The sequence below is a fragment of the Callorhinchus milii genome, unplaced genomic scaffold, assembly GCF_018977255.1.
Source record: "Callorhinchus milii isolate IMCB2004 unplaced genomic scaffold, IMCB_Cmil_1.0 Scaffold2, whole genome shotgun sequence".
Lineage (NCBI taxonomy): Eukaryota > Metazoa > Chordata > Chondrichthyes > Chimaeriformes > Callorhinchidae > Callorhinchus > Callorhinchus milii.
In genome coordinates this window covers 91,334,258-91,359,347 of record NW_024704743.1, presented here as the reverse complement: position 1 = coordinate 91,359,347, position 25,090 = coordinate 91,334,258, and the positions used below count along the sequence as shown (strand labels likewise).

The 25,090-nt window shown below is 42.5% G+C and overlaps 1 protein-coding gene across 1 annotated transcript; it reads left to right on the top strand.

The window, feature by feature from the left end:
* On the top strand, positions 1 to 24,878 carry LOC103180246 (b(0,+)-type amino acid transporter 1). The gene is made up of 4 exons (XM_042332556.1): positions 1 to 833; positions 4,380 to 4,511; positions 14,787 to 15,151; positions 24,287 to 24,878. The coding sequence occupies exons 1-4, from the start codon at positions 104 to 106 to the stop codon at positions 24,530 to 24,532; spliced, it is 1,473 nt and encodes a 490-aa protein (XP_042188490.1). The 5' UTR covers positions 1 to 103; the 3' UTR covers positions 24,533 to 24,878.
* Positions 24,879 to 25,090: the final 212 nt, after the last annotated feature.

Sequence of the window (25,090 nt, the reverse complement as noted above, 5' to 3'; positions counted from 1 at the left end):
TGAATATTTTCATCCTGGTACAAGTTCAAAGCTGAGAACATTGTGTTCCTGAATGCGGATCGTGATGCTGCAATTTTTCAGTGGAATTGAGATGTGACAAGAAATGGAGCAACAGCAAACTATAGAAGTCAACAGCAATGAAGTAAAGGAAATTGACAACAGGCATGGAGAAGTACATCTTAAGCGGACAATTGGGTATTTCAGTGGAGTTAATTTTATAACAGGTACAATTATAGGATCTGGAATCTTTGTTTCTCCGGGAGGGGTCCTGAGATATTCCCAGTTGAATGTTGGAGTGGCATTAATGATATGGTTGGGGTGTGGAATCCTCTCCACACTGGGTGCCCTGTGTTATGCTGAATTAGGGGCAGCATTGCCTTCATCTGGAGGGGAATATTTTTATTTGAAGAGAGCGTTAGGCTCTATTCCTGCTTATCTTTCTGCTTGGACAATGGTCATCTTTACCAGACCAGCAACTTCTGCCGCCAAAGCCTTGACCTTTGCTGAATATGTTGTCCAACCTTTCTATTCTGGCTGTCCACCTCCTGAACAAGTCAAGAAGACTCTGGCAGCAACTACAATCCTGGTCCTGGGTATCTTGAACTGCCTGAGTGTAAGGTGGGCCACGAGGGTACAGAACATATTCACAGTGTTAAAAATACTGGCACTGACTATCATCAGCCTTGCAGGAGTAGTTCTTATTGCAATGGGAAGAACAGAGAACCTGACCAACGCTTTCAGTGGAGACATTCCCAGTGTGTCTCAGATTGGAGAAGCCTTTTATCAAGGACTCTGGGCCTATGGAGGCTGGAATACAGTCAATTATCTTTCAGGTAAGGGAAGAATTGTAATTGACTGAGGAATTATTTTATTAAACAATCATATCCTTAGACTAAAAAAAATGCTTCTTAAACTGAACTGCCTCCAAGTGATTTTAATAATACAAGATGACCAAAAAGTTGTGATAGCATTACAATACCTAATAAGTCTTAAAAAAATTATGATTTTTTTTAGATAATAGGGTAGCTGAAAAATATGATTTTTGGTCACCTTGTAGAAGCTGCCTGTGGTTTGAAGCAAGTATTTTGCTTTGAAAGTTGAGCGAATGTATGAGCTTCATACTCAAAGCTAGAAATTTGAAAATGTTAACTGAAATGAGTCATTCCAGTATTTCTGAAGATCATATTGCGCAACCAATAAATAACAGCCAGTATTGGGAAGAAATTCTACATGGGCCTAGATGTACTCTATATAGAGTTTCAGAGCGTTTGAGAATTTGGCAAATTGTTGAATACAATATTAAGAATAGCGATTATATTCAAATGGGATAAGCAATGTTTATTTTATTTGCCCACAAAAGACCTCATATCCAATCAATGAATAGCTATGCCAGTGTTTTCATACTGGGAAATAGCAGAAGTAAACTTTCGCAGTGACCTTGTCTTTTCCAAACCAAAGCATTGAAGCAAAGAATCCATGATCATTAAAAACTGTGAGAATTAATTTAGCTTTAACAAAAAGACTGAGCTTGCTGACAGTAAACTAATAGGAAGAACAAAGAAGCTGGCAATCATTACATACAATTCTAATGACAAAATAACAACAGGATCTGAAACACAGACAGGAAATATGTGAACGTTTCATTGAATCTTTCAGAGCACATTTATTGGCAAATATTTCTATTGATTGGCTGTTAGAGAGCAGAGGCAATTGGGGCATTTAAAGGGGAATTAGTAAGCACAATCATACAGTGGATATTGGAAAACACAGAGAAACAGCAGGGAATTGAGGTCATTGTGCGAGGAGCAAACCCTAAAATGAATACATTAGGTCAAATGGTTTCCTATTGTGTTTGATTTCGATTTAATGGCTACCGAGCAAGTGACAGTGAAACATAAAAAGTTTCAAATACATTTTTTTTAAATGATCATTGAAGGAAAGAAAGATCTTCATAAAAACATTGTTTGAAGACCAGCAATTATATTGAAATGGGATGATTCTCACTCAGTTATTATTTACCTTCCAAAGTCCTATTGGGCAGGGTGGTCCTAGCTCTACAAGCAGTGTCAATTTTGCCAGACAGTGCTATGAAGTTTTAGCTGGTTAGGCTCCAGCTTTACCTTAAAGTACACTCTAGGGCCCCCATGCCTTAACTCCTACCAACCTGCACCTAATACTCTCTGCAATTAGGTAAACAGGATGCGTCTCTCAGAGAGAGAATATTCATTCCATTCCAACAAATAAATCAATCTGCAACTAATACTACAATACAATAGAAATTTACATATATATAGCACTGTTAGGTAAGCAGGGTGCATCCCTCCAGGCGAGACACAGGGAAATTTCCATGTGTGGAACTTTCAGTTTGGTTCGGATACTCTTAAGTATGGTGATGGTTTTAGCATGTGTCTGACACCCGGCTGACCAAAAACAATCCCAGTTCTATTTTAACTGCTGATATGCTCCCAACTCCAATATCCATAAAGCATAAACCATTGACCCTCAACTATCGTTTCTACCCCACATCTGCGTCATGACCCGCTCTGCCTTGCCCCACCTACGCAACGTCACCCAGCTCCGCCACTGTCTCACACCACAGGCTGCCTATACCCTTTTACACGCTTTCATTACATTGAGGCTCGACTATGCAAACTCCTGCTTGTAGGCCTTCCTAACTCCTCCCTCCATAGGCTGCAGATCACCCAGAACGCTGCAGCCAATGTCCTCTCCCGCACCAGGCTCTGCGACCCTATTACACCCATCCTCTCCCAACTCCACTGGCTTCCCATCACACAGAGGATACAGTTCAAGATCCTGGTCCTCACCTTCAAACCCTCCTTGGTCTTGCTTCCCCCTACCTCTACGACCTCCTAACCCGCTACCATCCTGCTCACTCCCTCCACTCATCGGGCTCCGGCCTGCTTCACGTCCCCCACCTTGCTTGCCCCACTATTGGCAGATTGGCCTTCTGCCACTCTGCCCCCACCCTCTGGAACTCCATCCAGCAGTCCCTCCGCCTCGCCCCCTCCCTTGCCTCTTTCAAGACCCATCTCAAGACCCTCCTCTTCGACATGGTTTCGATCTCCCTACTTCCCCCCACTGCCCTCCACCCACCCCGATCCCGACCCCCAGCTTGGTTCCGAAATTCTGTCTGTCCAGCGCCTTGGGACGTCCTCCCACGTGAAAGGCGCTATACAGATGTAATTTTGTTGTTGTTGTTCATCTCGTAATAATAACTGTCCACATTAAAGTGTTTCTTCTTACCTCCCTCATGAGATGTCAGACTCCCTCTGAGGTCTGAACACGAAATGTCTCAGATTACAAAAACCTCAATCCCAGAGCGTGACTTCCACCCACAGAGCAAAAAAAAAATCTGGAGAAACACATTTGTTGCTATTTAAACTCAATGCAAAAAAAATTAACATTTTAAAGTTGGTGTTTGAATATGTTTACAAACACTCTTTGATTAAAAGCAGTCAGTGGGTGATCACACAGAATATTGATGGGAGCAGCATGACACTGAGGAAAAAAAAGATAAAACACAGGGAAAAGAAAGAAATACAAATGCATCAGAAGAAACAAATAGAGATGAGGCAAACATAGGAGAAACTGCAATTTGTCCCACCAACAGTCGTGGATTGAGTGACCAAATTATTATTTTATTTCATTTTAATTCTTGAGGGATTATTATCAGGTGGGATTGTATTGTAGGAGAAGTTCCAATGCTTTAGAAAAATGTAATAGCAAAGGCGATATGCATTTCAAATTATGGTTTGATTCAGGCTGTGGAAACACTGACATTGCTAGTATTATAGAAATAAGGCTACATGTGGAGCCTTCTCCAGAGGCATAAAGCAGGTATGCTAAAAGCTTCCTTCACATTCACTGACAGCTATTGTACTGTGCAGTATATGTAGTCACTCACCCAGGCGGTGTGCGTTTGCTCAGCAGGTCTGATATGAAAAAGACTCTTTATAAATTGGAACCAATCTTTGTGTATTGCACGAGGCAATCCGCATGTTTCCATTTCCAAGGATTTCACAGTCCACTCGCAGCAGTGAGGGGAGCACTTAACAACTATGGCGGTTGTTTTCTATTCTGTTTGTTCATAGGACTTTCAATTGTACAACCGTACAATTGAAAATTAAATGCCCGCAGATTGAAATGCCATTTACAGACCTTTGGGGTAAAGAACAGTACGTTTACTAGCACTGAGGGAATAAACACCTGCCTTTGAATCCTAAAAATGTGATTGTACTTGTTGGATGTTTGTAAAGTGAAAGTGTTCCAGAGGATTGCTCTCTGGCTGTTTAATAGCAAAAATTATCTCGTCGCAGGAAAGAGTTGGATACTTGTACTTTCTTCACTCTGTTTTTCAGAGGAGCTGAAAAGTCCAGCCAAGAATATTCCACGCTGCATATTAACATCCGTGCCCAGTGTATCTGTGTTTTATGTGCTGGTGAATCTCTCCTACCTCACTGTACTGACACCAACGGAAATTGTCTCTTCAGGTAACAGATGACGACAGCTTGCAACACACAATATGTTAGTAAAACAGCAACATCTTGCTCTGACAGTACTTTTTAATCGCATGCCGACTTTTCTTCAAAGTACGTTAATCTATTATTTCAATTCAATATGATTTTGATTGATAAGCAGCAGAGACCTTTACAGATGTACAAGATTATAGCCATCCCTGGCATGTCATTCATACACATTCATTCATACTGCAAAATACAAAGTTCCACACTTTACAGTAAAAGTGAAGCTCTTTGAGACGTCCTCCTGGTTCATGAACAGTTTGAACAGTAGGGAAAGAAGAGCATACCTTCAACTGGCTGATTTTCCATGAAAAGACCCATCTGTGAAACTTTATCAAATGCCTTCTGAAATCAAAGAAATGTATCTCTACTGAATAAAGCTTAGTTGACCTGGAGTACTGCATACATTTCTGGTCACTTCGACAAAAAGGGTGCTCAGGCCTTAGAGATAGTGCAGAAGAGAGCAACAATAATAATAATCCTTCCATTTGATATAGCGCCTTATCAGGTTGTTAAGATGTCTCAAAGCGTTTCACAGAATATATGGTAAATAGATATATGGATTGACACACAGCAGTGTCCCACAAATAGTCGTAATTAATTAATTTATTTTTGGATGGATTATTACCCCTGGAAAGTGATCCACCAATCGACAAGCAACCAGGTTCCTACTTACTGCTAGGTAAAAAGAGGCATGTGGAGTAAGAAAATTTACCTAACAGTTCGACCTGCCCTGCCCAGGAAACAAACCCAGATCCTCTCGCTTGCGAGGTGAGTGTGCTAACCAATACGCACAGAAAGGAAAGAAAATTAACATTGCTTTCCCTTTGAGAAAGGCAAACACAAGGGACTCCTAGTGTTAGAGGAATGAGCCTTGTGCAATGATTAGATAAGCTAGGGCTCTTCAGTGTTGAGGGAAGACAACTCAGAGGGGATATCATGGTGGTGTCCAAAATTTTAAATGGGATTAGAAAAAGTAAACAGAGAATAAGAGCGCATAGGTTTAGAGTTGCAAAAGGCAATTTTAGGACAGATACCAAGATGTTTTACTTTACCCAGAGGATAATTAACTGGAACAGTTTGTCAGGGGATAGAGGGATGTTGAGGCCAGGAGACTAGACTCATTTAAAAAACAGCTTGATGCTGTGATGGGATAACAGTAGGGTGGGTATTCTGGAGGGATTGGATCAGGTGGGCTGAAAGGCCTTCTTCATTCAAACCAATCTTATGATCTTCAGTTACTTGCTGAAAGAATAAGAGATCTGGTATTCTAGATCTGGATTCCAGGAATTCCAGGAGATAGGACTGGTTGCTTTTAAACCCATGTTAACATTTTATAGATTCAACTAACTCTTATGGCTTATATCATTTTATGCTTTACTCTTTGGTCAAACAAATGGAAATGCCTTGAAGTCTATTGAAGAAATCTTGTAATGGAAGAAGTCTCAGATTTCTCAGTCAATCCCTCACAAAAAACTAATTACATAGAGCACCCCTAATCATGAACACTTTTACAACAGTTAGCTTGATAATTATCTTCTCCTTCAAAGATATTACATTTAAAACTAAGGTCTAATATGCAGTATTAATGGGATTCTTTAATAAGGCAACTGAAAATACATCACTTCAAACAATGGGAACTCACTCTGAAGCAATCTGTCTCTCGAGCGGAGTTCCCAAAGGTTGATAAAATTACACAACATTACACAGGCTGTACTGCATGGAAACAGGCCATTTTGCCCAACTAGTCCATGCTAGTATTTATATTCCAATGCAACCTTCACCCCTCCTAATCCACCCCCCCCCCCCCCCCCCACCACCCACATCCATTCACTTCTACCTCATGTATGCATCAACATTAATCTTAAATATGTTGATTTTATTTCTTTAACCTCAGCTTCCAGCAATGAGTTCCACATTCTCACCAAAGTCTGCATGAAGAAGATTCTCCTAAACTCCCTTTAGATTTGATTTGCTATCTTACATTGATGCCCCTTCATTTAGGACTCATCAAAAAGTAGAAACAGATTATTCAAGTCAGCCTTATTAAATACTTCCATACTTTCATTAACCCAACTAGTCCATGCTAGCATTTATACTGCAATTGAACTTTCACCCCTCCTGAATACCTCTATCTCTTCTCAGTGGTCTCATCTCTAGAGAGAAAAGTTCCAATTTGTGCAAGCTTTTGGGGTAGCTGAGTCCACTCATTCCTATTTACACCTTATGTTCCATTAAGAAATACTACAAATTAGATTTCACTGTTAATATTTAATTTGTATACTTGTGGTACTGACCTTGATCATTCTCAAGATCAGTGCCACAAGAATACAACAGGTTGCCATCATTATTAAAAAAACATAATAAACCAAACAGCATAAGAAATACACAATTTGACAGATAACCTTTATTTAGCTCTTGCCTCTATGTAGTTCAGATTTAATTATAAGAACCTATGGCTTCAATTTTCCTCACTCCATTGGGTATAGAATGAGCAATAATAATGTTTCTAAAACAGTAACGACAGAATACCCTCAAGCCAAACATGAAATTGTTTTATTATGATTTAATATTGAAAGCTAATTCAGAAATTAATTCCAACATCTCTTGGAACTCAATTATTTTCAAATAATCACTTAATAACTCCCTCATTACTGTGTGGCTGATGGAATCAATTTTGTTATCTGTGACTTCAATAATATAACGAAAATGTAGGGCTATGGAGGTGTAAATATAAATAGCGTGACAGAATGCATTTATTACCAAGGTGGGTTAGGGACAGGAGTCTTATTATTTCAAAATCACAAGCCCTACTGCATTGTTTTCTATAGCATTGATCTTGTATTTCCATGCAATAGTGACAATTTAATCTCATATAATCTTAAACTGAAGAATAAAAACACACACTGAGGCTTTGTAAGAATGGCCCTCTTCCAAACTCTTTTATAGATGCTAGAGCAAGCATTACTAAAACTTTGGGCTTTTGATCTGAATAATTACAACAACTTGCACTTATATAGTGCTCGCCATGCAGGGTAGCATCTCAGAGGCTTAACATTGGCAAAGCCTGACTCCAAGCCGGTGGGAGGGGGGAGGTGGCCGTAAGCACGGTCGAAGAAGAAGGTTTCGAGGTGGGACTTGATAAAGGGGAGAGAGGGGGCAAGGTGGAGGGATTGAGGGAGAGTGCTCCAGAGTTTCAGGGCATAGTGGCTGAAAGCGCAACCTCCGATGAATGAGCAGAGGTGCCGGTTGGTGGATTGGGGAGTGAGGAAAGAGGTACCTCGGAGAGGTACGGAGGTGCCAGAGAGTGAAAAGATTTGGCACCTCCATTAATCTATTCTCACCTGCCCCTCTTCTTTCCTTATGTTCATTACCTACTCATTTCATACATTTCTCTTTCCATTCATTTGATTTCTATTCATAATGTTTCATTTTAGATTTGTAAACCTGCTTAAAATGACAGCCTACAAAACCTAATTTCAATAAAGATTTTGTGTATTTGTATGCGGATTTCAGCGGTATCTGTCGGGTAGTTCATAGGAGTGTTCAATTATAGTCTAATCTACTGTACTATCACCATTTTCTATAATGAGCAAATGAGCTAAGATATTAATGAAAAGTTAATTTTATTTCCTGAATCCCCTACTAAGTGCCAAGTGCAAGAATGATGGGATGAAAAATTGTGATCTATAAAGTGCAATTAATGTGTATTTGTAGGTGAAAACAACAGCCAATCTATATACATCAATGCCCCACAAACAATCATTAAGTGAAGGATGACCATTTTTTATCTGTGAGATTGTTGGCCATGACGCCAGTAGAAACTCCCTTCTCTTTTCAAATAGGTGCCATTTGAAGCTATTTCAAAGGAGAAGGGAGTTTTTCCTGGTGTCCAGGCTAAAATTTGATCATTCACTTCATGGCTGTTTGTAGGATATTGCTATGTGCAAATTGGCGGCCACATTCACCTACACTTTATAATAAATGACTGTAAATGACTTTGGGATGTCCTTATGACCTTAAGACATATCAAATGTAAAGATTATTATTCTTTAAACTTAATCAGGGAGCTAATTAACCACCAGTTCAATCCAACAATCTGCAATTTTCCTTCGGCACAGGGGGAGTAGAAGGGGGATATAATAATAATAATCCTTGCATTTGATATAGCGTCTTATCACGTCTTCAAGACATTTCAAAGCACTTCACAGAATATATTGTAAAGTAAATTCACTGTATATTTGTGGGTGAAATGCGACAGCCAATTACGCACAGCAGTGTCCCACAAACAGTTGTGGATTGAGTGACCAAATTATTTTTATTTATTTTGAAGGAATTATTACCCCCGGAAAAGCAATCCACCAATTGACGAACAACCGGGTTTCTACTTAAAGCTAGGTAAACAGAGACATGTGGACAAAGAAAACTTGCCCAACGTTTCTCCCTGCAGGGAATCGAGCCCAGGTCCTCTCGTCTGTGAGGCGAGTGCTCCAACCATTGAGCTGCAGGACTCCTCTAAGGCGCTTATTAACCATTCAAAGTCCTTTGTTATTTAGGCATTTATTTAAATCCTAATGAAATTTTTGATATTTTTCCTTAACAATTTTCATTTTTTATAACGTATCAATAATAATAATAATCCTTGCATTTGATATAGCGCTTTTCACGTCTTCTAGACATCTCAAAACGCTTCACAGAATAGACTGTAAAGTGAATTGACTGTCTATTTGTGGGTGAAATGCAGCAGCCAATTGCACACAGGCAGTGACCCATAAACAGTCATGGATTGAATTTATTATTAGTTTTTTTCTTGAGGGACTATTATTAGGCGTGTGGAGTAAGGAAACTTGTCCAAGACCCTGCCAGGAATTGAACCCAGGTCTCTCACTTGCAAAGCGAGTGCTCTAATCACTGAGCTATAGGACTCTACGTAATGATAAAAATATTTGCATTTGATATAGTGCCCTTCATGTCTGAAATGCATCTCGAAGGGTATCACAGGACTTGTAGCAGAGTGTAGTGACTCATTTATTGGCAAACACGGCATCCAATTTTGCGCACAGCACAATGAACAATGTGGTCAGTGTTGTGCTGGCATCGCTAAGTAATGTGTTGCTATAGTAACTATGTGGCCTGAAATATCCTGCTATCCTAGCCTTGAAACCATAAAATGTTTTAACATTTCGGAATTTTAAAAATTCTTAAATTTAGTTTTAATTAAGCAGTTCCTCTGCAATTGCTTTTAACGTTTAATGCATTAAATGCCAAATATTTATTACTTTTGTGAGGTCTTTTTTACAGGTGAGTTGAGGTTTTTATGCACATATTCAAAATGTTATTTTTGTAATTAAGTGGAGTCTTCAGTGGTTAGAGCACTGGCCTTGTAAGGGAGAGGACCTGGGTTTGATTCCAGGGCAGGGTGAAACATCGGGAAAGTTTGCTTACTTCACACACTTCTGTTTACCTACAACAACAACAACAACAACAAGATTCCATTTATAAAGCGCCTTTCACGTCGGGAGGACGTCCCAAGGCGCTGCACAGTTGGGTCATGACCGGAGCAGGGGGGAAATGGTCAGGGTGAGGGGAGGGAAGGGAGGGAGCAAGGAGGGGGGAAATGGTCAGGGTGAGGGGAGGGAAGGGAGGGAGCGAGGAGGGGGTAGAGAGTCGAGAGGGGAGCTGAAGGCACGGTCAAAGAGAAAGGTCTTGAGACCGGCCTTGAAGGAGGAAAGGGAGGAAGCGGCGAAGGCACTGGGGGATAGAGTTCCAGAGCCTCGGGGCTGAGAGGCTGAAGGCCCGACCACCGATGGTAGGGCGGTTGGGGCGGGGGACGTGGAGCAGACCGGAGCCAGAGGAACGGAGGGTACGGGCAGGTAGGTAGGGGGATAGTAGGTTGGAGAGGTAGGAGGGAGCAAGGCCGTGAATGGCCTTGTAGGTGAGGATGAGGATCTTGAAATCAATCCTCTGGGGGATGGGGAGCCAGTGGAGGCGAGCGAGGGTGGGAGTGATGTGGTCGCGAAGCCTGGTGCGGGACAGTACACGAGCTGCAGAGTTCTGAATGACCTGCAGCTTGTGGAGGGAGGTGGCGGGAAGGCCGGCGAGGAGAGAGTTCCCATAGTCCAGCCTTGAGGTGACAAAGGCGTGGACCAGGGTTTCAGCAGCGTGAGGGGTGAGGTAGTGCCGTAGTCTGGCGATGTTCCGGAGGTGATGGAAGGCGGTGCCAGTTGTGGTGCGGATGTGAGGGAGAAAGGACAGCTCAGGGTCGAACAAAACGCCGAGGTTCCTGACTGGCTTTGAGAGGTGGAGAGTGCAGCCTTGGATGCTGATGGTGTCAGCGCCTGAGGTGCGGAGGCGCTGACGTGAGCCAATCAGGAGGGCCTCGGTTTTTCGCACGTTGAGCTGAAGAAAGTTGTCTCTCGTCCAGGACTCGATGTCGGACAGGCAGGCTGTCAGGACATCGGTGGTCGTGGAGTTGAGAGTAGAGGAGGAAAGGTAGAGTTGGGTGTCATCCGCATACATGTGGAAGTTAACTCCATGTCTGCGGATGATGTCACCGAGGGGGAGCATATAGAGGGTGAAGAGGAGGGGACCGAGGACAGAGCCCTGAGGGACACCACATGAGACAGTACGGGGGGTGGAGGAGAAGCCATTCGTTGAGACAAAGTGAAGACGGTGAGAAAGGTACGACCTAAACCATTCAAGGACAGTGCCTTGAAGGTTGAGGTGGGAGGACAAGCGGTGGAGTAGGATAGCGTGGTCGACCGTATCGAATGCTGCCGATAGGTCGAGGAGGACGAGGAGACAGAGGGAGCCCTGGTCACAGATGGTCAGGATATCATTGGTGACCTTGACCAGGGCAGTTTCTGTGCTATGGGCAGCACGGAAACCTGACTGAAGGGGTTCAAAAAGAGAATGGGTGGAAAGGAAAGAGCGCAGTTGGGAGGCGACAACTCTTTCCAAGACCTTGGAGAGAAAGGGGAGGTTGGAGATGGGCCGGTAGCTTGATAGCTGCGACGCATCAAGGGAGGGTTTTTTCAGGGTGGGCGTGATGATGGCAGTTTTTAATGGAATGGGGACAGAGCCAGAGGAGAGGGACAGGTTGATGATGTCAGTGATATGTGGGGCAAGAAAGTGGAGCTGGGAGATAAGGAGTGGAGTGGGGATGGGGTCAAGGGAGCAGGTGGTTGGTTTTAGGGATAGGATGAGTTCAGTGACAGAGGGTGGGGAAACGGGTACGAAGGTGTGTAGGGGAGGATGGGTAGGAGTCGGAGTGTGGGAGGGAAGGGGTGGGTGGTGGGTGGAAGTTGGAGGGGAAGTGACCGCGGAGCGGATTCCCTTGATCTTGGATTCAAGGAAATCCAGCATCTCCTCGCAGTGAAGGTTGGAGGAGCTGACCTGCGCGGGGTGGCGGGGGGACGGAGGAGTCGGGTTGTGGTGGAAAACAGTAGCCTGGGGTTGTTCTTCGCCTCCAGGATTATCCTGGAGTAGAAGGACGACTTGGCCGAGGCTAGAGTGGAGCGGTAAATTTTGAGGAGGTCCAGCCAGATTTGTCGGTGGACCGTTAGGCCAGATTTGACACAGGTGCGTTCAGCAGCCCGCACCTGGCTTTTCAGTGAGCGGAGGTGGGTGGTGTACCAGGGGGAGGAGCGGGAGTAGGAGACAGTGCGGGAAGTGATGGGGGCAAGAGTATCGAGTGTGGAGGAGAGGGTATTGTGGAGGAGGGAGAGAGGAGAAGAGGGGTCGGTGAGGGTTGAAGGCCAGAGGGAGAGGAGTTCAGAGGACTCCAAGGCATCGGTTAGGGATTGTGGGGGTAACTTCTTCCAAGGGCGGTAGAAGATGGTGGTGGGTCTGGTGGAGGTGGGGAGGGGGGTGGAGGTGGTGAAGGAGATGAAGTAGTGGTCAGAGATGGCCTTGTCGGTAATAGTGACATCCGAGACACTGAGGCCCCGGGTGATCACCAAATCGAGTGGGTGGCCGTGACTGTGAGTGGGGGAGTTTATGTGTAAGGAGAGGTTGAGTGAGGAGAGCAGGGAAGAGAAGTCTGTGGAGATGGAGCAGGAGGGGGTGAAGTGTAGGTTAAAGTCGCCCAGGATGATGAGGCGATCAGAGCAGAGGCAAAGAGATGTGAGGAGTGTTGAAATGTCAGAGATGAAGGTGGGAGAGGTTTTAGGGGGCCGGTAGAGGAGGAGGATTTTAAGGGAGAGGAATGAGGGGTGGGAGAGGGTGAGGTGCTCAAAGGAGGGGAAAGAGCCAGAGGAGTAGGGGGATAGGGCAAGTGGTGTCCTTGAGATAAGGGCAACACCACCGCCACGGCGGTTGGGGCGGGGGATGTGGTGGGAGGTGTAGCCGGGTGGCGTGGCCTCCGTGAGGGGGAAGGTGTCGCCTGGGGTGAGCCAGGTTTCTGTTAAGGCCATGATATCAACGTTCTCATCAAGGATGAGATCGTTGATGACCAGGGCCTTGTTGCAGAGGGAGCGGACATTTTGCAGTCCGATGTGGAGGGAGCGGTTGACAGAAGGGTGTGTGGGAGGGGAGGGGGTCCAGGTTGTGAGGCAGGGGTGGGGGAATGGGGATGAGGGAGGAGAGGTTGACTCCCCGGGTCTGTGTCCGGGGTGGGTGGCGAGTGTGGTGGGGAATGGGGCAGTCGGTGTGGCTGCTGCTGGACAGCCAACGCCGAGTGCCACGGTGAGCCCGGCGGAGGATTCCCAGACTGGAACAGAGGGAGGTTGTGGGAGGGTCAAGTGGGGATAGAAGACGAGAGGGACGGAGAGAGAGGAGGAGAGAGCGGGAGAGATGCAGAGGGGGGAGGGTTTGGGGGGAGAGAGGAGGGGGAGGGAGGGAGGGGGTGAGGGGGCTCGGGTCAAAGCGGCAGCCATAGTGCGCACGCGGGGACCGGGAGCGAGCGGTCAGGTGGATGGCATTATCCCGTAGATTGGGGCAGCGAACGCAACAGGACCATAGTGGGCTCTGATGTGAGCCCTGGGGGGGGGAGGGGGGGGGCGCGGAGGTTTTTTTTTTGTTGTTTTTTTTTTACCTAGAAGTAAGTAGGAACCCAGTTGTTAGTCGATTGGCGGATCGCTTTTCCAAGGGTAATAATCCCTTCAAATATATAATAATAACAATAATTTGGTCACTCAATCTACGACTGTTTGTGGGACACTGCTGTGTACAATTGGCTGCCACATTTCGCCCACAAAATATACAGTCAATTCACTTTACTATATATTCTGTGAAGCGCTTTGAGATATCTCGAAGATGTGATAAGGCGCTATATCAAATACAAGGATTATTATAATTAACAGAATGCTGAATCTGTATTCTAATTCATGTTTTTTATTGTTTTCCAAATATTGCCATCTTTTTAACCTGCTCTGGCTAGTTTGTAACTTTATTTAATCTTGCGTTACTTCCTTTCTGCTCTTTGTTAAATTGAAAATTTGTTTTTTACCTCAAAATAATTAACGCTCAGAGCATCCCAAAAAAGTCAAAAGTCAAATAGGATAGCATCCGGGTTAATCGGATTATCTGATGGTCTATTCCACATATTTAATACACTGATGGAAAAGTCTTTATTATCTCTAGTCTTTTGTGAGGTTGTTGAATATTTACACAGATTCTCTTCCATACGATGGTAGGTTAAGGTCAATGTACTTGGTGAAATTGAACTTTAGGTGGTCCAGCTCTATACTGCTCTTTATTCTCTGTGCAAAACGGTTCTAGGGTATTAATACAATATAATAATAAATGCTTTTCACCTCGGGAGGATGTGAAATGGACTTTGGAATTATTATTGCCATTACATCAAATTGTAGTGCTAATATTTTATTCTCTTTTTGTAATTTTTACCAATGGTTACCCAAGATCATAGGTCAGTTTGCGTGAAGAAGGCCATTCAATCCATTTGCTCTGCTAGTTTATCTCCCCCAGGAGATTGAATAATTCAAGGGGAATTCAAATTAGTTCAGGTTAAATGTTTTCTTCCCCATTCCATGCATATATGTATTTCAACACCAGGCTACAAATTAATTGTTTATTATTTTTTGCTTAAAGGTTTTATCTGCCTTTTTTTTCTTTCCTTTAAATCCATAATTCCACCAGAGAAGGTATTCATACATGGATTTTTACCCATGTTAAAAATAATTTGTATTTTTAGAGATCTCTATCTCTATCAATAATCCCTGCGTGTGACGTAGTGCCGAGGTTGTTAATTACAAACAAACCATTCATTTAACATCTTTATTACAGGTGCTGTGGCAGTCACATGGGCTGACAGAGTGATTCTAGCCTTTTCCTGGATTATTCCTCTGTCTGTCGCCATCTCAACCTTTGGATCGATCAACAGCACCGTATTCGTACAAGGCCGGTTGAACTTTGCTGTTAGCAGAGAAGGGCATCTGCCGATTATTCTGTCAATGTTACATACTCAGCGATTAACGCCAGTACCAGCCATAATCTTGAGTACCATCCTATCAATTATATTTATCATCCCAACTACATTATTAATGCTGACAAATTATTCTGGCTTTATCTCGTGGCTCCTCATTGGACTTACCTGTGTCAGTCTAATCGTGCTTAGATTCAAAGAGCCCCATCTACTTAGACCTTATAAGGTAAGTAAAAAGTAGAACTACAATCTAATATCATTTCCAGTGAGTTTTTTTTTAACCAGATCAACATTAGAGTGCAATTCACTGATATTTCTGCCAAGGTGCATTAAATCACCTCTTCCTTTGACAAACAACATGAATTCAGAAACATTTCTAGACAATAAACCAGAACTCAGTTCAAAGATTTGAAGACTCTTTTGGCAACAGCTATACACTAATCATAATATCTGTTATAAGCATGAAATGGTAATTCACCATCAATGGTAAGTCAAAGTATCCAACTCAAAGTCCAAAAGGATTGCACAAGTTAAATAGCAGACCAGTTGAAACAAATAACTTCACCTTTATAAATAAATATCGTACATCATGAAGAACAGATTACACAGTATGTTAACCACACATTTGCTCTATATCGTGTATATAAATCTTACTTGCATTTGATACAGTATCCCTTATCATTTCATCGGTGCATCTTAAAGCACTTCATAGAATTTTACAGTAAAGTTTAGTGACTGCGTATTTGTAGGCAAACGAGCAAACAGTTTGCTTTCTTCCACCTCTGACGCATCGCCCGTCTCTGCAAATACCTCTCTCTGAAGGCCGCTGAAACACTGGTCCATGCCTTTGCGCCTCTCGGCTGGACTACTCTAATGCCCTCCTCATCGGTCTCCCATCCACCACCATCCATAAAATCCAAATCATCCAAAACTCTGCCACCTGCATTCGCACCCGCACCAAACTACACCACCCGATTACCCCAGGCCTTGCCAGATTGCACTGGCAGAGAGGATCGATTTCAAGATCCTCACCCTTGTATTCTAATCCCTCCACTACCTCTCTGACCTCCTCTCTCCTCAAAACGGTAACCGTTGCCTTTGTTCCTCCGGGTTTGGCCTCCTCCTTGTCCCCCAAGTCCTCCGCTCCACCCTCAGCGGCTGTGCCTTCAGCCACTATGCCCTGAGGCTCTGGAATTCCCTTTTCACTCCTTTTGTCTCGCCCCTTCTCTTCCTACTTTCAGGTCTCTGCTGAATACCTTTCTTTTCGACCGCGCCTTTGGTCACCTTTCTCCCCCTCCCCCTGGCTCGGGCCCGGGATTCATTACTGTGAAGCGCTCTGAGACGTCGTCTGACGTGGAGGGCGCTATATAAATCCAAGTTGTTGTTGTTGTTGTTTGCACATGGGAAAGTCCGACAAACAGCCATGAAACAAATGACCAATTTTATTTGGGGGATTGTTGGTCAGCACACCGGGAGAAACTCCCTTCTCTTTTTGAATAGTGCCATGAGATCTTTAACATCCACCTGAACGGGCAGATGTGACCTTGAATTAGTGTCTCATCTGAAGGACGCACCTCGACAATGTAAAACACCCCCAGCGCTGCACTGGAATGGGGCTTGAACATATAGCCTTTGACTCAGAGGTGAGAGTGCTACTAACTGAGATAGACTGACATCTAACTCACATATTTATCACACATACCAACATTAAAGAGATTGATCTTGATATTTCATTGAAATGTATAGTTTTGATTTAAAACAAGTACATTTTAAATCCTCACATCACACTCTTTTTATCATTTTTTCTATGTCTCCTTCGGTATCATGTCTTCCTGCTCCTGTACAGCATTTGCAGTGTTCCTCAGGACTCTATCATTGGGCCTCATTTGTTCACACAAATCAGATGTGAGCAGTCAGTGAATTTAAACTGCTCACATTCAGTGGCTACAGTCAGTGATTTTTAGAGTTGCTGTCCTGTATAAATTTCTTTTCTCTTGTTTTTTTCAATGAACCCATCCTACTCTCTCTCTCTCTCTCTCAACTTTTATTAATCTCTTTATTTGAGGGAACAGCATTTTGACCTTTCCTGACTCCTCACAAGTATCAAGCAGACTAAACTGTTTGAGGGCTTTAAGATTAGCCAGTAAGTCATCTCCCTGTTTGGTCTGGAGACATATCGGTGATACACAAGGATCCATACGTTGCTCAATCAGTTGTCTCATTGCTTTTAACTCCTTCTGTAATCTTTCAAATTCAGAAGTACCATTTGTCCCAATCTTTCTTCCAAATTTGACTCTTTAGAACCTTTCTTAGTTTCACCTTTGCAATCCTTCGTTATTGGTGGTTTTGTCATTGGATTTGAGTTTATCCCTTTACCTTTGCCCCTTCTTTTACCTGCAGAATTAATTTGTCCTGTCTTGTCTTTTAAACCTTGCAGTGAACCCTTGTTCTTCTGCACTTTTTCAGTTTTTTTCCTCCTCTAAGGCTACTACTTGTGCCTTAAGTCGGTCCACTTCTTCATCTTTCTCACGTTTAATTCTATCAATTTCTTTTCTTGCTTCATCTCGTTCTGAGTTAAACTTCTCAGATTCATGTTTAGCTTCTTCTAACATCTCTCTTTTACAGTTAAGTTGTTCCTCCAACTGCAGTACTTTTTTATGACACTTTATATGTCACACAGGATCCCTCTATCTAGATTCCCTGGCAATAGCTGCCTGAGTTTTTACAGTAGCTTTTAAGGATAAGGAACTGGAGGTTTTACTGATTTGAGCACTGCATCCAGTCACCTGCTGGAGGGTTAATAATGCAATCAATCTCCCAATTTTTGGTCCATGGGTAAAGGTTTCGAGGTGATATGGGGGAAATTTCCAATTTGGTTAGACCCCAGTTGTGGCTCGCTCAAACAATCACAAGCAAAGTGCCCTCTACCCCCATTCAGCGGGCTTCCTCCCATATTATAGCCAAGATCTTGGCCGTGTCCATCTCCCCTCAGAGCATAATAACCTCGGCCACCACCGCAGTTATTACGTCTGTAAGGTCTATTCTGTCCGCGCCAGCTACCGCCTTTGCCATAGTTATTCCCAGGACCCTGACCTCCTAGTTCGTACACACGTTCAACTTTAATTTGGGGTTTGACTTCAGTAACTGTTACCTTGTAGTAGGCTTGTTCTGCTTTAGTCAGAATTTCATCCCATTCGGATCGATGACTGACAGCTACTCCTAATGCGGTTTTAGTATGAGGAAGTAATTTCTGATGGTATTGTTGTTTATACTCGGGGGAGTCACGGATGGCAGCGACGTCCAGTACCCCGCTTGAGTATAACAATATAGTTCTGTTAAACACATATGATAAGTCAAAGGATTTTCATGTTTGCCTTGTTCAGTTTTGAGTAACTCACTATGGGCATCCCATATTGTCCCGATGCCCAATGCCCGCTGAATTGCCCCTAGGAAATCAGCCGAATTGACATTAACAGCATATTGTGTGATAGGACTGTGACCTTTAACTTCTGGATTTAAAGATGCAACTAATATTTGTTTGAAATCTTAATCCTCCAGATTTTGCTGGTAGGACATAAAGGCGTTCCATTGACTAATGAAAGTAATGGGTTTGGTTTTAGGAGTAATGTGAACACTAATTCTTTAACAAAAGCATCTCGCTCTATAACCATTATGGGTCGATGAGAGACCGTGGTGTTCAGTAGCGCTCCTTCTGCATCTGCATCGCCTGCTGCTGCTGCTGTGCGGGACATCTACAAGTTGTCACCATTGCTATTTGGACAGAATTTGATTGGTCAGGGGATCCATAGCCCTCCTCCCGTTTGTAATGGGCTGCCTCATTCTCCAAATTATCTCAGTCTGGTTCGGAATCATCACAGGGCTGATACCCTTCTCCTGGCGACACTGCCTGTCATAGCGCAATGCCGTCCTACTTGAGTCTTCAAGTTCTGAATCACCCGCCTACACTGCGTGTGATTGATCGGTCCAGTCTGCGCAGTTTTTAGATTGTATCGGAGCGCCCCTCGCACATCCGTCAGCTGCCAGTTTAATTCTGTAACCTCCGTTTGTAGCCTGTTTACCAGCTGCTTACGCTGGTCATATTCTGCTTTCTTTGCATAGATCGGATTCACTATGCCCTGTTGGTTATCCACCATAGCTCCCAACTCACATATCCGACACAAATGATTGTCCTCTCTTTCCTTTAATCCAGCCATTTCCACCTTGTTTCTGTCTCTTTCCGCATAGAGCTGTACCTTTCGATCAGAAGACTCCTTTTTCTTTATCAGCCAAATCCTTTTTCAACTGCTCTATTTGTTCATTAGAATCCCTTTTTAGCTGTTTGATCTATTTTTTCCTATTGTTTGGAGTTGCAGACAACCCTTGTATCTAATGCTGCATTCTTGGTGGTGCTGTCTTTTTGTTGGGAAAAATGAATCCCAGGTTCGATCAACAGACTCGGCAAATACCAAATATGGCGTGACATACTTTTGAATGCTTTATTTCGATACACAACAGGTAATATGTTGTTTCGCCCACAAATATACAGTCAATTCACTTTACAGCATATTCTGCAAAGCGCTTTGAGATGTCTAGAAAACGTGAAAAGCGCTATATCAAAAGCAAGGATTATTATTATTAATATCAATCATACAATACAAAGTAAATGATCCAATAAGCAATACTAGAATACAATGATTATATCAAAGGATAACAATTATACTTGACTATATTATATTAAAACCACATTGGTTACATGCAGTTAAGAAATACTCATACTAACATTTAAAGGAGTCAGCAGCAGCAGTTCTTCAACTTCCCTTTCTTGAGCCCGAGCAGCTTAGTGATAGACTCACAAACGTATGGTGTCCCTCTGATCTCTACTCCCGGACTGACTATCTCCCTCTCTTGAGTCGTCCTGTTCTTCTAACTGTTCTCACCTAGAGGTGGGCTAGTTATACCCTTTTCCAAGTGTCCTTTTCTTAGGGCCCCTCTAACCACTTCTGATACTGTCACGTACTCAGGTTAATCAATCATTTGGCTTGGTGCCAGCTTAACAAGACTGTCTAATAAATATAAAGTCCTGGATTACCTTTAACTTATGTGTCAGGCTGGCTCAGTTGGTGGCACTCTTGTCTCTGAATCAAAAGTCTGTGAGTTCAAGCCCCATGTCAGGATTTAGATCTCATATGGTCTAAGAGGCGCTCCAAGGCAGTGCTGGAGGTGCGCTGCATTGTTGGACGTATGGTCCTTCAGATCAGATGTTAAACTGAGGTCCCGTGTACCTGTTCGGAACCCATGGTATTATTCAAAAATGGAAGGGAGTTTTCTGGCCAATAAGACCCTGAATAAAATTGGTCATATCACTGTGTGGTTGTAGAAAAACGCTGTAGCTAAATTGGCTGCCATGTTCGTCCACAAACACAGTCACTGCACTTTGCCGTGTGTCACGTGAAGTGCTTTGAGGCAGCCTCCTGACATGAAAAGTACTATTCCAAATGTAAGGATTATTATTAACTTCCTTGAACTGAATGTCCACAAAACCAAAGCCATCATGCTCAGTTCGCTTTGATAACTCCAGATGTGTACAATCTTCAACTATAGCTTTTCATCTTATGCTCAATAAACATGTAAGTGCTCCAAAACACTGCCCCAAGAGAAGGATGCTATACAAATGCCAAGTTGTTGTTGTTGTAAAGCAGTGATGTGTGCACCCAGGAGTTATGAACCAGTTATCTTAACATCGGCACTGCAGAAAATACACAAGTGCATTTTAAAGGATCAAGAGCAGAGACCATAAAGAAAAACATAAATTCAAGACAAGACATTCAACTTTACAAATCTGCTAGAGGTCTTTGAAATGCTAAGAAGGTAGTTTGATCAATGGGTATAATCAAGCTGGATTGAAGAAGGTGTTTGATAAAATTCAATTTGTGAGATGTATCAAAAAAAGATTAACACTCATTGGCTTAATGCCAGATTAGCTAATGAGATTGAAACTGTCTGTTTGGAATAACAAACAGAGGTGATGATATATGTAAAGGCTGTGGGAGGGAGCCAGTGACTATTGGAGCTCCAGTAGAGCTCCAGTAGCCAGGGCCACAGGAATTCATGCTTTCAAGGAGCTATTCAGATAGTTTCACAGGTATCATTTCTGAACGTACATGAAATGTTTCCCCTGTTTTTTCTGCTTCAGTTGCAAACCACCAAATGAAAGTATGATTATTTATTGATTTACAAAGCTTTTGTGATTTTGCAAAAGGTCACTTGCATCTCAATACATTTTGCAAACTGTTGTTTGCAACGTTCATGCCTAATAGCTGAGCATATCATTAAGTACAGAGCTGAGTAGACAAAAGCATTTGTGAATGATTCAAAAGAGGTCACATTTGAGAAAATCTGTGTTTCTGTTGTCCTAAGATTCACAGCAAATCTCATTTCATTATAATGCAATGAAGACTAAGCATCTTTTTTCCTCTATAAAGCTCTCTTTTGGTGTCAAGCTTTGCCACTGTTAAGTGCTCTGAGACACTACCCCACATGAAGCGCCTGATATAAATGCCAATTATTGTTGAATAAACAAGGCAAACAGGATGCTGGGCTTTATTGCTAAATCAATTGAGTTTCGATCCCCAGGTGTCATTCTCAGGTTGTAAAGTGCTCTGGTCAGACCACACGTTTAGTATTGTGTGCAGTTCTGATCACCACAACATAAGAGGGCTGTTTCGGCCATTGAGGCAATACAGAGGAGAGCCACGATGATAATCCTCAGTGTTAGAAGAATGGGCTGTGAGCAACAACTACAGACTGAAAGAAGACAATGCAGAGGGAACCTCATAAAGGTGCACAACATTTTAAATGGGATTAAAAAAGTAAACCCAGATCAATATTTTAGGATGCTTCATGATAGTAGAACAAGAGGACATAGGTTTAGAATTGTAAAGAGCATTTTAAAGACAGATACCAGAAAGTTTTTCTTTATGTAGAGGGTAATAACATAACATAACATAACATGTAGGAGCAGGAGTAGGCCGTTCAGCCCTTCGAGCCTGCCCCGCCATTCAATCATGGCTGATCTTCTAATCTAACTCCAGCTAATAACCTAATCCCCATATCCCTTAATCCTTTTTGCAATAAGAAATCTATCTATCTCAGTCTTGAATATGTTCAGGGACTGAGCATCAACAGCCCTTTAGGGTAATAATAATAATAATCCTTGCATTTGATATAGCGCTTTTCACGTCTTCTAGACGTCCCAAAGCGCTTCACAGAATATACTGTAAAGTGAATTGACTGTATATTTGTGAGCGAACGCAGCAGCCAATTGCGCACAGCAGTGTCCCACAAACAGTCATGGATTGAAAATGACCAATTTATTATTGTTTTATTTTGGAGGGATTATTATTAGACGTGTGGAGTAAGGAAACTTGCCCAAGGTTTCACCCTCTGCCTGGAATTGAACTCAGGTCTCTCACTTGCAAAGCGAGTGCTCTAACCACTGAGCTACAGGACTCCATACATTCACCACCCTTTGAGTGAAGAAGTTCTTCCTCAACTCAGTGTGAAAGGGCTGGCCTCTGATTTTAAGGTTGTGACCCCTGGTTTTAGTTTCTCCAACAAGGGGAAACAATCTCCCACTATCTACTCTATCATGCCCTTTGATGATCTTATAGGTTTCTATAAGATCCCCTCTAATTATTTTATATTCTAGAGAATATAGGCCCAAATTGGTCAGCCTATCCTCATAACTCAACCCCTTCATCCCTGGTGCTAACCTAGTAAATCTACGCTACACCCCTTCCAAGGCAAGTACATCCTTCCTTAAATAAGGAGACCAAAACTGCACACAGTATTCCAGGTGTGGTCTCACCAGGGCCCTATACAGTTGCAGCAAGACTTCCCTACTCTTATACTCTAATCCTTTCATAATGAATGCTAATATACCGTTCGCCTTCCTAATTGCTGCTGCACCTGCAGACTAACTTTCTGTGATTGGTGTACAAGGACACCCAAGTCCCTCTGGACGCTAACACATTCCAATCTCTCCCCTTCTAAAAATTAACCCGCTCTACTGTTTTTTCTACCTCGGTGGATGACTTTGCACTTCCCTACATTATACTTCATCTGCCACCTACCCGCCCAATCATCTAACCTATCTATGTCTCGCTGCACTTTTTTAATGTCATCCTCTGTATTGACACTTCTTCCCAGTTTTATGTCATCCACAAATTTAGATATATTAACTTTGATGTCCTCATCTAGATCGTTGATGTAGATGGTAAATAGCTGACACCCAAGGACTGATCCTTGTGGCACTCCACTAGTCACATCCCGCCAATCTGAAAAGGACCCGTTTATCCCTACTCTTTGTTTCCTACCCGTTAACCATTCCCCAATCCACGTTAATATGCTCCCCCCAGTTAATCAATAACTGGAACAAGTTGCCAGAAAAGGTGATAGAGTCCAGGACACTGGACACATTTAAAAAGAAGCTTGATGCAGTGATTGAGGGACAGTAGGAGGATGTTCTGGTCGGGTGAGATTGGATGGGTCTTCTTCATCCAGACCAATCTTGCGATCTTATTTATCTGGTGACACTTTGCACTTCAGGACCTCCTGCTTATCCAAATGGCCGTCCTCGCTTTCTTCTATTTTTTGAAAATGAAAAGCAACACACAGCTCGAGATCAACTTTGAAGCCAGAATCCCAGTCAACAGCTAATAGTCACCAATTACACACAACAATAATTCATAAGGTCTTCAGATAATCTAATAAATTATTATATGCTTCAGATAAGGCATTTAAACTGAGATCACATCTACATGTTCAGGTGGATGTTAAAGATAACATGGCTGTATTCAAAATGAAAAAGTAGTTTCTCACAATATCCTGGATAGTAACCCCCCAGATAACATTCGTCACTCAATTTTTGGCCTGGTGAGACATTGCTGTGCACAAATTAGCTGCTGGGATCGCCCACAAAATGCAAGGTCACTAGATTTTACAGTAAATCCTATGATGTACGTATGAGACAGTTTGACGATGTGATAAGACTTAAGGTTTATATAAGGATAATTGACATCATTATTATAAGAAACAGGCAAGAATCCCAGAGGAAGTCACCATCTTACATTTAATCACATAAATCTCAGCATCACCAAAAGTTATTTTAACAGAGATGGGAGAGTGCAAGCAACTTCAGGCAAAAATCATTAACTTTTAATAACCAAAGTCAATTTTATAATTAAAGCACAAGTGCAAATATTGATTCCAGATATGATCTGATAAAGGAGTCAGAGACATAATAAATGAGTTTTGATATAGTGCTTTATGCCAGCAGTAAAATGAGATTTTGTTTTCACAGGTATTCTTACCAGTTCCCTTTCTGATGGTCGCAGCCAGTGTGGTGTTTGTTGTGTCTCCGCTGGTGCAATCTCCCAGGATTGAATATATCTATGTGCTGATCTTTATAATAGGAGGTCTTGTCTTCTACTTCCCATTTGTACATTTCAAATTACATTTTAAATGCTTTGACACAATCACATGTTTTTTACAGCTCTTTTTGGAAGCCTCTCCCCCTGATGTGCTCAAAGACATGAAGACCCAATAATATCTTGTCCCTGTAAACTGTACTCGGTCATTTTAAAAGCTGATATCAACATGTCGCTTGTGAAAATGTAAACTGCTATCCTCTTACAAGTGTTACTGTGCAACATTACTTTGTCGAAGACTTTATGCTTCCATGGTCTCATTGACTCCTTTCTCTTTCTGGTTCATGTTGCTATGACTTTCTCCACGTCAAGATTCAATGGGAATTCAAGACTCCCAGTAACTGAGGCTAAACACGAGTAACATATTGTGGTATTGAGCTATTCATTCTTTACTTTATACTTTATTCAGTCTATGAGTAAGTAAAACTCAAAGATTTTGATTAAATAAACAACCAGTAGAGGAATACTCTGGATCTGGAATAAGAACATTCTTTGAACCGCTCTAATTAAAATTTTAAAGAGTTAATTTGCCTGACTTTTACGTCACAGTAATATTTTATTCTTCCCACTGGCTTCAATTGGGGCTTCAGTGTTGCCTTTGGAGTACACCAACACTATGAAGATGATGCTGAGTAAAGTGGGGAGCACTGATATGCCAAACATTGAAGCAATGACAC

What these genes read in the sequence shown, in the direction of transcription:
- LOC103180246 (XM_042332556.1), top strand. Translation starts at nt 104, where the DNA reads ATGGAGCAACAGCAAACTATAGAAGTCAACAGCAATGAAGTAAAGGAA. An exon ending in TACAGTCAATTATCTTTCAG is followed by an intron (nt 834 to 4,379) that starts GTAAGGGAAGAA and finishes TCTGTTTTTCAG; the next exon opens with AGGAGCTGAAAAGTCCAGCC. An exon ending in ATCTACTTAGACCTTATAAG is followed by an intron (nt 15,152 to 24,286) that starts GTAAGTAAAAAG and finishes TTGTTTTCACAG; the next exon opens with GTATTCTTACCAGTTCCCTT.